Source organism: Hypanus sabinus, chromosome 23 (genome assembly GCF_030144855.1).
Source record: "Hypanus sabinus isolate sHypSab1 chromosome 23, sHypSab1.hap1, whole genome shotgun sequence".
NCBI lineage: Eukaryota > Metazoa > Chordata > Chondrichthyes > Myliobatiformes > Dasyatidae > Hypanus > Hypanus sabinus.
The window spans coordinates 62,604,713-62,617,614 of record NC_082728.1 but is presented as its reverse complement, the minus strand read 5'-3'; the positions used below and the strand labels follow the sequence as shown (position 1 = coordinate 62,617,614).

The window sequence follows — 12,902 nt, the reverse complement described above, 5'->3', positions numbered from 1 at the left end:
TGTAACACCTGTTAGCCTGATATCAGTGGTTGGGAAGTTGTTGGAATCGATTGTTAGGGTTGAGATTACGGAGTACCTGGAGGCACATGACAAGATAGGCCAAAGCCAGTATGGTTTCCTGAAAGGAAAATCCTGCCTGACAAACCTACTGCAATTTTTTGAGGAAATTACAAGCAGGGTGGACAAAGGAGATGCAATAGATGTGGTGTACTTGGATTTTCAAAAGGCCTTTGACAAGGTAAGATAAGAGCCCATGGAATTACAGGGAAGTTACGAGCATGGGTGGAGCATTGGCTGGTCGGCAGAAACAGAGAGTGGGAATAAAGGGATCCTATTCTGGCTGGCTGCCGGTTACCAGTGGAGTTCCACAGGGGTCGATGTTGGGACCACTGCTTTTACAATGTATGTCAATGATTTGGACTATGGGATTAATTGACTTGTGGATAAATTTGCCTATGATACAAAGAGAGGTGGAGCAGCAGGTAGTGTTAAAGAAACAGAGAGCCTGCAGAGAGACTTAGATAGTTTAGGGGAAAGGGCAAAGAAGAGGCAAATGAAATACAATGTTGGAAAGTGTATGTTCATGCACTTTGGTGGAAGAAATAAACAGGCAGACTATTATTTAGATGGGAAGAGAATTCAAAATGCAGAGATGCAAAGGGACTTAAGAATCCTTGTGCAGGATACCCTAAAGGTTAACGGCCAGGTTAATTTGTTGGTGAAGAAGGCGAATGCAATGTTGGCATTCATTTCTAGAGGTTCAGAATATAGGAGCAGGGATGTGATGTCGAGGCTCTATAAGGCACTCGTGAGACCACACTTGGAGTAGTGTGTGCAGTTTTGGTCTCCTTATTTTAGAAAGGATATACTGAGGGTTCAGAGAAGATTCACGGGAATGATTCCAGGAATGAAAGGGTTACTGTATGAGTAACGTCTGGCAGCTCTTGGGCTGTATTCCCTGGAGTTCAGGAGAATGAGGGGGATCTCATAGAAACATTCCGAATGTTAAAAGGCCTGAACAGATTAGATATGGCAAAGTTATTTCCCATGGTAGGGGAGTCTACGACAAGGGGGCACGACTTCAGGATTGAAGGACGTCCATTTAGAACAGAGATGTGGAGAAATTACTTCAGTCAGAGGGTGGTAAATCTGTGGAATTTGTTGCCACGAGCGGCTGTGGAGGCCGAGTCATTGGGTGTATTTAAGGCAGAGCTAGATAAATTCTTGATTAGCCAGGGCATCAGAGGGAAATGGGGATGACTGGAAGAATTGGATTAGCCATGATTGAACGGTGGAGCAGACTTGATGGGCCAAATGGCCTACTTCTGCCCCTGTATCTTATGGTCTTATATCAGTGAGATCCAACGTAGATCAGGAGTTTGCTTCGCCGAGCATCTACACTCTGTACGCCAGAACAAGAGAGATCTCCTAATGGCCACACATTTTAGTTCCCCTTCCATTTCCCATTCCGATTCGTCCATCCATGGCCTCCTCCACTGCCGGTATAAGGCCACACTTGAGTTGGAGTAACACCACCTTATATTCCGTTTGGGTAGCCTCATTGACATCGATTTCTCAAACTTCCAGTAATGCCTTCACCCCTCCCTTCACCATTTCCCATCCCCTTGCCCTCTCTCATGTTATCTCCTTGCCCACCCATCACCTCCCTCTGGTGCTCCTCCCCCACCCCTTCTTTCTTCCACGGCCTTCTGTCTCTTCACCAATCAACTTCCCAGCTCTTTGCTTCATCCCTGATGCACCATCAATAACTCACTCTGAGACGTGAAGGTGAGATATCGACTTTTATTGACTGGAAGAAGGAATCAGCAGTGAGTGACCATCATACTACATCCTGGAGACTGAGAGGCCGGGCTCAGGCCTTGATTGCCTTTATACCGGGGTCTGTGGGAGGAGCCACAGGAGCAGTCAGCAGAGGGGCGTGTCCAGACAGGTATATGTAGTTCACCACAATAGCCTTTATACCGGGGTCTGTGGGAGGGGCCACAGGAGCAGTCAGTGGGGGGGGGGGGACGTGTCCAGACAGGTATATGTAGTTCACCTCAATAGCCTTTATACCGGGGTCTGTGGGAGGAGCCACAGGAGCAGTCAGCGGGGGGGCGTGACCAGTCAGGTATATGTAGTTCACCACAATCGCCTCCCCCTGCAAGTTTCACCTAGCATCTTTTCTTTATCTCTTTCCTCTCCCACCTTTCAAATCTACTCCTCAGCTTTTTTCCTCCAGTCCTGCTGAAAGGTTTTGACCCGAAATGTCGCCTGTATTGTTTTCCATGGACGCTGCCTGGCCTGCTGAGTTGCTCCAGCATTGTGTGTATGTTGCTCGGATTTCCAGCATCTGCACTTTTCCTTGTTTGAGAATGTAAAGACAAAGTTTCTTCTTGTGGGGTCTAAATCTACGGGTCACATTCAAGCCAGGCACAAGGTGAAACTTTTCTTTAAGAGGTCCTGATTCTTTAGAACTCTTGTTGCCACCGAGTAGCAGGGCTCTGAAAACTTCCACTCGTTTCTCAATCACACTTTATTTAATTGTAAACAAAGAGAACAGTTCAGTCTGTTCTAAAAACGATCCAAATGACGTACACTTCTGAATCGCATCATGGTATTTACAGGAATAGCGTAGCTATCACTCAGGAAACACTTTTCAAGTGTTAATAGCCAATACAAGTTCAGTAGCCCTTATCGGGGCTGGAAGTGTTTCAGATTTTGAGAGAGTTTGGGATATCTAACTTTGAATTTGTCAGCAGTCCTTGCTTTGCAGCTGTTAGATTTTCATCAGCAACAATCTCAGCAAATTCGTCAGCGAATTTCTCTGCTGCCTCATCATCAGGACGCGCTTTATCATTTAATGCTGTGACTTTCTTAAATTTCTGTAACCAGCCTGAATATTCACAGCAACCTTCAATTTTCGGTTCATCGTGATGTTTCACAATCAGCTTAAATGGTATATGTTCACTCTGATGCTAACAAATCAACTCTTTTAATACACACTTGAGATCATTTTTCACTTCATGCAGTTTCTCTCTATTTTTGAGGTCACTTCTCAGGCTGTGGTGTGCACAGACCTGCACATCACCTGGGAACCTTCCCAGCACCTTGTGGAATTTTCCATGCTGTCAACAACTCAGAGCTCAAAAAAAAATTTGGATTTCAGAGGTTTTGAGATTTTGGATACTCAGCCAGTTCACTCTGCATATTACTGGCCTGAGGAATAATAAAGTAACTGTCCTGCTAGTGTAGGCTCCACAGTCCCTCATTGGCACCCTCATCTTGTGTTGGTCTGCCTGGTGACGTGTTCCGGTTTGAGCTGAGATTTTGTCGAGAGTAGCTCAGTTTCCAAGGGCCTGTTCAGCTTGGATGATGACACTATCTCCGTCAGCACATTATCTTAACCCTTGTCTTGCTGCAACTTCCACACATAAAGTGGTGAAAGGTGGGAAAATGGAAGGAAGGGTATGTTGGCACAGATGCCACCTGAAGGGGGTGTGCACCACTGTAGGGCAGGAACTCTGCAACAGCTGTGATCGTTCTTGCACTTTCCTCCCTGGCAGAGGGTGGGTGGGAAAATCAGACCAGCCTTCTCCTGCAGGCCGTGATTTGACATGTTCAGCTGGTGTGGCGTTCATGGATATCCTTCGGGCTTGGGGTGATGTATGACTGAGTGTTGTGTAGGGTGCCCTGATAACATACAGGCAAAGGAAAGCAGTCTGTGCAGATGGTGAGAGGGGACCAGGATGAAATTTAGCCCAGATCTGTGTGGCAAAGTTTGCTGGTTGGCCAGTGAAAGGAACGCGGTTCAGCAAACAGAGGGGTAGAGGTGGGCTGATGTTCTTCAGGTGTCAGTACTGGTACCCTCAGGGGGTTTCACAAATGGAACCTCCTCACCCCCACAAAAGGCACCGGCTTTGCAGGCTGCTCAGTAAAAATCCCAGGACCAGAGCTTCAACCAGGTTTTCATGCAGTGGGCCTGTTCTTACCTCCTTCCAATGTTGAGAGATCAAAGGAGGAGAAATCCTTCTGACCCAGCATGCCAACGTACATGGTGGGAGTCCCATACATTATCGTACATCTGGAAAAGGCAGATTGCACATGAGAAATGTGACTTGATGACCATCATTAAAGAAGGGCTGAATGGCATATTTCTGTGCAATATCTCTACTTGTTATAATTTCTCATTATTCTGCTGCATCCCATCTCCCCCTCCCACTTTATCACATTATTTTGTTGATGGAGCTCAGGCCAACATCCTGGTGAATCTCTGTGCCCATTATCTTCAAGATTGCAACCCACCGCACTCTGCCTTCCTGGGAGCCCTCATCATCTTCAAATGGAGCAACTCCCTCTGCAGTTCACTCCTTCACTGAGAAGCCTGCTGTCTGACTATGCAGGGAACTGGGATGCTGAACGACACTGTCCCTGCTGGTGCAGAGGGTTTTATCACACAGGATCAAAATTCACAAATTTCCCTAAACTCCAGGTTAGGGTAACCTGTCACCATGGAAACTGAGCGTTCTCTTGGATCTTCCACAAATGGTTACACCTCCCTCTTTTGCCATTCACACCTCTTACACAGAACCGGATATCAACGGTCTCATTTTTATAGGTCCGTCACCCCTCCTGACCTTGCAAGTCTGCTGGTCTATGACCGTGTACTCCTAACTGCCAGACCAGAACCCACCTCTGCTGGATGTTGGATCTATCGTGACCAATCTTTCTCGGGCCTCTCTGTCCCACTGGATGGAGTCAGGTAATATGTCTGATGGTTTTCAGCTCCTGTTACCTCTGCCTTGAGCTGCTCTGCTGTTTGCTAATGCCCACCTTGCCCACAACCAGACCACTTTCACTGTGGGCTGACTCAACACCGAGTCACAGGGCAAAACCGCATGAATACAGGTCCTTCAGTCCAAACAGTCTATGGTGACCATTATGCTCATCCATTCAGTACCAATTCCCTGCATTCAGCCGAGGCCTGCCCTCCATGAACCCGTCCAAGTGCCCCTTATTGTACCTGCCTCAGCCACTTCCCCATTTACTCCCCCCTGCATGAAAAGCTGCCATTCAGGGCCCTCCAAAATCTGTCACCTCTCACTATAAAATTCAGGTTTGGACTGCCCTGCCCTGGGAAAACGACAGTATCATCCATCTTACCTCTGCAGCTCATAATTTTAAACACTTTTATAAGTTAACCCTTCATTTTCCCAGCTTTCCAAGGAATAAAAACAGTTTGGCCAGAATCTCCCTGTAAGAGAGGAGGGACTTCAATCAGGTCCACTGCCTGGGTAACAAAGGCAGCAGCGTGTCGCTACAGCGAACAAGAGCTTTGACCATTGACCAATCGGCTTTTGTGACCGACCGGCAAAAGCAAATTGAAGGAAGGCAGGGGCAAGCACAGCAAACATCGTCACAGTGGACACAGGCTTCCGCTTATCAAGGCTTCAGTCAGAGAAAGCAAAGGAAAGAAAATCTCAAGGTCAAATCTTTTTTCCTTCCCTTCTTTATATCTGCTCAGCCTGGATAGTTGAGATGCCAGGCATGATAGTAATACTCATTTTGTAAGAAGTGGGAAGGCAGGGTCCCTGACGACTGCAACTGCGGGAAGTGCATCCAGCTGCAGCTTCTAACAATTTGCACTAAGTAGTTGGAGCTGGAAATGGGTGAACTCTGGATCATTCAGAAGGCTGAAGGGGTAATTCATTTTTCCTCAGCCCCAGTCCTATCCCTATCCCCCATCCCTTCAAGCCCTGACCAATCAGGAATCTGTCAACCTCTGCCTTAAATACAGAGACATAGAAAACCTACAGCACAATACAGGCCCTTCGACCCACAAAGCTGTGCCGAACATGTCCTTAACTTAGAGCTACACAGGGCCCTCTATTTTTCTGAGCTCCATGTATAAAGGAGTCTTTTAAAAGACCCTATCACATCCGCCTCCACCACCATCACTGGCAGCCCATTCCACACACACACCATTCTCTGCATAAAGAAACTTACCCCGACATCTCCTCTGTACCTCCTTCCAAGCACCTTAAAACTGTGTCCTCTCATGTTAGCCATTTCAGCCCTGCAAAAAGCCTCTGACTATCCACACGATCAATGCCTCTCATCATCCTATACACCTCTATCAGGTCTCCTCTCATCCTCCGTCGCTCCAAGGAGAAGAGGCTGAGTTCACTCAACCTATTCTCATAAAGCATGCTCCCCAATCCCCAACATCCTTGTAAATCTCCTCTGCACCCTTTCTATAGCTTCCACATCCTTCCTGTACTGAGATGACCAGAACTGAGCACAGTACTCCAAGTGGATTCTGACCAGGGTCCTATATAGCTGTAACATTACCTCTCAGCTCTTAAACTCAGTCCCACTGTTGATGAAGCCCAATGCAACATTTGCCTTCTTTTTTTTGTAATTTATTTTTTATTGAAATTCATTATCAAACATTTCTATAAGATGTATTTCAGACATTGTACATATATATCATACAATCATATATATCACAGATCTCCACAAAGTATTTATCTGAGGTACACACTTATAGAAAAGAGTGGAAAGAAAAAACAAGCTAAAGGAAAGAACTATGTACAAGTAGGGAGTGATCTTTTTTTTTACAACAGATTCATTGATTTGTGAGAATAAAATCAGGCCTATGAGGCATTATGTAGTTAAACCATTTTTCCCAGTATGAATCAAATTGTTCCAGCTTATGATTAACAGATGCTGTAATCTTCTCCATTTTGTAAATGTCCATTGTAATTTCCATCCATGTATTTAAAGTTGGGCTCTCCTGTGATAACTATTTCCTAGTAAGAGTCTTTTTACCAGCCACCAACAGTATATTCATTAAATATTTATCTCTTTTCAACCATTCTTGAGGTATATATCCAAAATATATGGTCTTACTCTCCAAGGGTATTTCACATTTAAAGATGTCTTGTAGGGCATTGTGTATCCCCCTCCAATAGTTTTTGATAACAGGGCAGTCCCAAAAAATAAGATAATGATATGCTTTTTGACTTCCACAATTTCTCCAGCAAACAGGGAGGTTACTATCATAATGGGATTTCTGAGAGGGTGTAATAAAATATCTTATCAAGTTTTTCCATCCAAACTCTCTCCATTTCTGTGAACTGGTACACTTCCATTGATACCTCCATATTATTGTCCATTTTCCCTCAGACATAATTATCCCTCCTTCCTTCTCCCATTTGTTTTAATATATGAAGTCGAATGTGTTTTAAGATTTGACAACCCCTTATACATGCTTGAAATGATTCTACTACCATTACCTGAATTATATGCTTTTCTAAAGAGCTCTATCTTTAGAATAAAAAGCATGTATTTGCCTTGGTTACATTTTTAAGCATCTTATTAACATATTGTCGCACCTGTAAATACCGATAAAAATCTTGTTTTTCTAATAAGTGTTTCTCTTTAAGCATTTCAAAACTGAACAGTGTTCCTTCTTTCATTATGTTGCAAAGAACTGTTATTTCTTTAGCTGTCCAGTCCTTAAATCTAGCATCCAATTTATTTGGTGTAAAATCCGAGTCATATGCACACCATTTAAGAATTGCAATATTTCCCTCTAGATTATATTCTTTTATAGTAGTTTTCCATATTTTAAGAGTCAATTTCATCCATGGGTTATCAATAGTATTTATGGACCTTTGCAGGTTGTTATCAGCCAAAATTGCTTGTATGGGGATGGGAAGTACCCGCTCCTCAATGTTTTTCCATTGAGCGTCATATGATGGGTTGCACCAACGAATCACAGCTTTCAACTGTGCTGCAAAATAATAATCTCTAAGAGAAGGTAGGCCCCATCCCCCCCTTTTCCTTTGCTAATTGCAAAGTTTTGAGATGAACTCTAGGCCTTTTACCCTGCCAAATATACCTTGATAATGTCTTGTTACATTTTGATTAATCTCTATTGGTAGGGTCTGAAAGAGATATAACAGTCTGGGCAGTATATTCATTTTAATAGACTCAATCCTTGAACTGAGACTGAAAAAAGGAATCAGGTTCCTTAATCTTCCTTAATTTCTTTATATAAAGGCTGATAATTACATTCTGATAATATTGCCAAATCTTTTGGCATAATGATGCCCAAATATTTGAAATACTCTGTTTGCCATTCCCAGGGGTATCGACTTTCAATTTCTCTTGGTGGGCTATAGTAATATGAAAGTAATTGGGTTTTATCTATGTTGATCTTGTAACCTGATAATTGACCATATTGTTCATAGGATTGCATCAATTTAGGTAAAGAGTATGTTGGTTGCCCTAGATAGATCAAAATGTCATCTGCGTAACAAGCCAATTTATGCTCTGTCCCTTTAATAGTAATTCCCCTGATATCTTCATTTTGTCGGATGTATTGAGCTAATAGTTCCAGATATAACGCGAAGAGTAGTGGTGACCATGCACAACCCTGTCTCGTGCCCCTTTCTAGGGTAAGACTATTTGATAAATATCCATTGATTTTAATCCTAGCAGTAGGATTATCATATAGTGTCTATATAGTTTTAATAATTGTGTCCTGGAAACCAAATCTATGTAAATCTCTGTTAAGAAAATTCCAATTAACCGAATCAAATGCTTTTTCAGCGTCCACGCTTATCACTATTGCTTCAATTTTATTTTTTTGTATATGATCCCCACAGTGTGAAGTGTCCTTCGTATATTGTCTTGTGTTTGGCGTTGTCGTATAAAACCTGTCTGATCGTTATGTATCAGTATGGGTAGAAACTCCTCTAATTTGGCCATGATGGAGGTAAATAATATATAATCTATATTAAGAACGGATATTGGTCTAAATGACCCGCATTCCATTTTATCCTTGCCTTCTTTCGGTATAGCTGAGATTATCGCTTCCTTCCAACTGGGTGGCATTTGTGCCTTTTTTAGAGCCCAGTTCAGTGTGGGGAGTAAAACAAGAATTAACTCATTTTTAAATTCTTTGTACCACTCTGCCGTATACCCATCTGAACCTGGTGACTTGCTTAATTTAAGCCTACTAATTGCAGCTTTTAATTCAACTTCAGTTATGTCAGCAGTCATAGTTCTGTTTTGTTCTTCGCTTAAAGTGGGTAACTCTAGAGAATTCAAGAAGGCGTCAATTTGGGTTATGCTTCCCCCTGGAACTTTGGAATATAGAGTTTTGTAAAACACTTCAAAAGCTTCCTGAATTTCACTTAGCTCATTTTTTTTATCATTTTCGTTCTTGGATTCCTAATTCTATGATTGTATTTTCTGCTATCTTTTTTTTTCCGTTTCCATGCCAGTATTTTCATAGATTTCGATCCACTTTCATAATGTCTCTGTTTCAGAAACATTAAGTTTTTCCTGATTTCTTGCGTAGCCAAACTATTTATTTCATTCCTAATTCTTTTAATTTCCCCTAATGTATCTTGTGCCAAATTCAATCTGTGTTTTTTCTCTAGTTCCTTCACCCTATTTTGTAATTCCTCTAATGTTTCATTCCTTATTTTTTTCTTTTATGAAGATATCGCTATAATTTTCCCTCTTAAGACAGCCTTCAGAGAATCCCATAAAATGGGAGGTGAAACCTCTCCATTATCATTAACTTCTAAGTAGAGACCAATTTATTTTTTAATTTGTTCCTTAAAGTACGGATAATTGAGTAGACCTGAATTTAGTTTCCAAGTAGTATTCTTTGGTTGTAGGTCAAAATCAACAGATAAATATACAGGTACATGGTCACTTACATCTATTGTCCCAATTCCACAGGTGTTTATTTTGTCTTTGTCTTTTCCAAATGTTATGAAATAGTCTGTTCTTGTATATACAGAATGGGGAGCAGAATAATGAGTGTAATCCCTTCTGTCAGGGAAAAGGTCCCCCCATATATCAATTAAACCAACATCCTCAAAAACTGTATTAACTTTCTTATGAAAAGATTTTGTTTCATAGGTTTTTCTATCGGAAGAGTCTAAGCTTGGTTGTAATTGTAAATTTAAGTCTCCCCCACATATCAGGAGACCTTCTGTTTCTGTTACCATAATATCAGTAATTTTCTGAAAGAAACCAATATCACTTCCCGGGGGTGCATATATATTCAATAGAGTAACTGAATTAGCGTCTATATTCCCCCTTAGCAGAATATATCTGCCCTCTTTATCTCCCATTTCAAATACTATTTCAAAATTTAGCTTACTTGAGATAAGAATAGCAACTCCTCTCCTATCTCCTGATTTATATGAGGAGACAAACAGATTAGTGAAGCCCATTCTCTAGTTTTTTATGCTCATTATCACTTAAATGAGTTTCCTGTAAATATACTACAAGGGCTTGTTCTTTTTTCATTTTGGATAAAATTCTCTTACGTTTGATTTGATTTAGTAGCCCATTGACATTAAAAGAAATGAATTTTACCTTGTCCTTAGCCATCTGTATTTATCTGTCAATGTATCATTGAAATTAGAATAAAACTTAATCGATCTACTCCCTGAACAAATAAGAACCAAGAAATGCAAATAATAACAAAAATGGCAACGAACGTGTGATTCCAAGACTGAGGTCTCTAGTAGATGACCCTGCATTGAGCTAGAGGAAATGTCTAGCTGTGGGGGATAACCCCTCCTACTTGTGAGTTGAGGGCCCACATTGCAGTATTCATAAAAGTCAGTGAACAAATCCATTACACAGGAAAGATTTCCCTGTGTACTCTTCCTATATATGTGTGTGCGTATGTATATATATATGCAAACACACAAATATATATACACACACACACACACACATATATATATATATATACATATGCGCACACACATACACACACACTACATACATACACATATATGCACACACACACACATATATATATATTCTCATTTTGGTGGGGGGAAATGACGTGACTTATGTGAGAGAATAAAGAATAACAACTAAGTAATATAAAATCCACATTATAATATGTATTTCTCGAGGTAGGTATATCACCGTGTACTTTTGCTTCCGTTTAGCTTCTCAACATTTTTAAGGTTAGCCAAACCTTATGGCTCTTCTGAAGGGGGTGAGGACTGTCTTTGGGAAACTGCCGGTCTCTTCCTGATATATTTCTCTTGGCCTCCTCCCATCTCCTGCCTTCTCGATTCTCGCACTATTTCCCATGCGGAATTCCCCAGTCAGGCTTTCCCTCATTTTGGTCACGCTGATGGGCAACCCTCTGGCCTTCATGTCTGTAGTCGCCTCTTCCACTGTTTGGTACAACCGTGTCCCGTCGTCATAAAACACTCGGAGTTTAGCAGGGTACGGAGTTTGAAATCTAATCTTATTTTGCTTTAGTACTCGCTTTACTTCGGAGTATTCTTTGCGTTTCTGGAGGACCGCGGGGGGTAATCTTGGTTGAAATATATTAATTTATTGTCTAAAAACACTCTCTTCTTACCCCAGCCCCTTCGTAGAATCTCCGCCTTGGTGCTGTACAGAAGGAATTTAATTATTATTGAGCGTGGCTTTCTATCCTGGGTAGGTTTCGGGACTAACGTGTGGTGGGCTCTTTCGACTTCCAGCTTCATAGCCGAGGGAAGATCCAGCACGTCCCGTAGTAACTTTCCAACAAACTCCGTCATAGATGAGCCCTCCGCTCCTTCGGGAACGTTGTAGATTCTGATATTTTTCCGCCGTGATCTTCCCTCCAGGTCAAGCAGTTTACCTTCTTGGTGATGTAATATTTTTATTGTCCTACTCTGTATCTGTTCCACGTTTTGAACATGATCTTCCACCTTCTCGATTCAAGTCTCTGCCACCGCTATTTTTTGATTAATGCTGGCGAGCTCTGACTTAATATCACAGAGCTGTTGCTTTATATCTTTCTGGACCTCCATTATTTCTTTCAGGATTTCGAAGATATTCGCCACTTCACCTGAACGAGGCCCAGCGTCCGCCTCGCTAGCACGCGGTCGGGTAGGGGAGCCGTTCACTGCACTCCTCTCGGCCGCAGGCTCCGCAGTGTCACTTTTTTAATTTCCATTCCTTCTCCCCATTCTTGTCCCTCTTTTCAGTTCAAATATTTTTCGAAAAGTATTATATTTGATGGGTTAACGGGGCTTAATACGCGTTTTTCCGGAGGAGCTAGTGACTTAAGCTGCCATTCTCAACAATGACGTCACCGGACTCCATCATTTGCCTTCTTAACCACAGAGTCAAACTGCTTAGCTGCTTTGAATGTCCTATGGCCTCGGACCCCAAGATCCCTCTCATCCTCCACACTCCCAAGAGTCTTGCCATTAATACTATATTCTGCCATCCTATTTGACCTACCAAAATGAACCATTTCACACTTATCTGGGTTGAACTCCATCTGCCACTTCTCAGCCCAGTTTTGCATCCTATCAATGTCCTGCTGTAACCTCTCACAGCCCTCCACACTATCCACAACATCTCCAACCTTTGTGTCATCAGCAAATTTACTAACCCATCCCTCCACTTCCTCATCCAGGTCATTTATAAAAATCACGAAGAGTAAGGGTCCCAGAACAGATCCCTGAGGCACTCCATTGGTCACCGACCTCCATGCAGAATATGACCCATCTACAACCATTCTTTGCCTTCTGTGGGCAAGCCAGTTCTGGATCCACAAAGCAATGTCCCCTTGGATCCCATGCCTCCTTACTTTTATCAATAAGCCTTGCAAAGGGTACCTTATCAAATGCCTTGCTGAAATCCATATACACTACATCCACTGCTCTACCTTCATCAATGTGTATAGTCACATCCTCAAAAAATCCAATCAGACTCGTAAGGCACGACCTGCCCTGGACAAAGCCCTGCTGACTATTCCCAATCATATTATGCCTCTCCAAATGTTCATAAATCCTACCTCTCTGGATCTTCTCCATCAACTTACCAACCACTGAGGTAAGACT

The 12,902-nt window shown here is 42.3% G+C and overlaps 1 protein-coding gene across 4 annotated transcripts in view; it reads right to left on the bottom strand.

The window, feature by feature from the left end:
* The window catches only part of acsf2 (acyl-CoA synthetase family member 2), a 980,331-nt gene that overhangs the window by 312,677 nt on the left and 654,752 nt on the right, over nucleotides 1-12,902 (bottom strand). For all 4 annotated transcript variants that reach the window (XM_059948994.1, XM_059948995.1, XM_059948996.1 and 1 more), the window contains one exon: nucleotides 3,993-4,084. In XM_059948994.1, coding sequence (XP_059804977.1) covers nucleotides 3,993-4,084 — 92 coding nt within the window. The remainder of the gene's footprint in view (nucleotides 1-3,992; nucleotides 4,085-12,902) is intronic.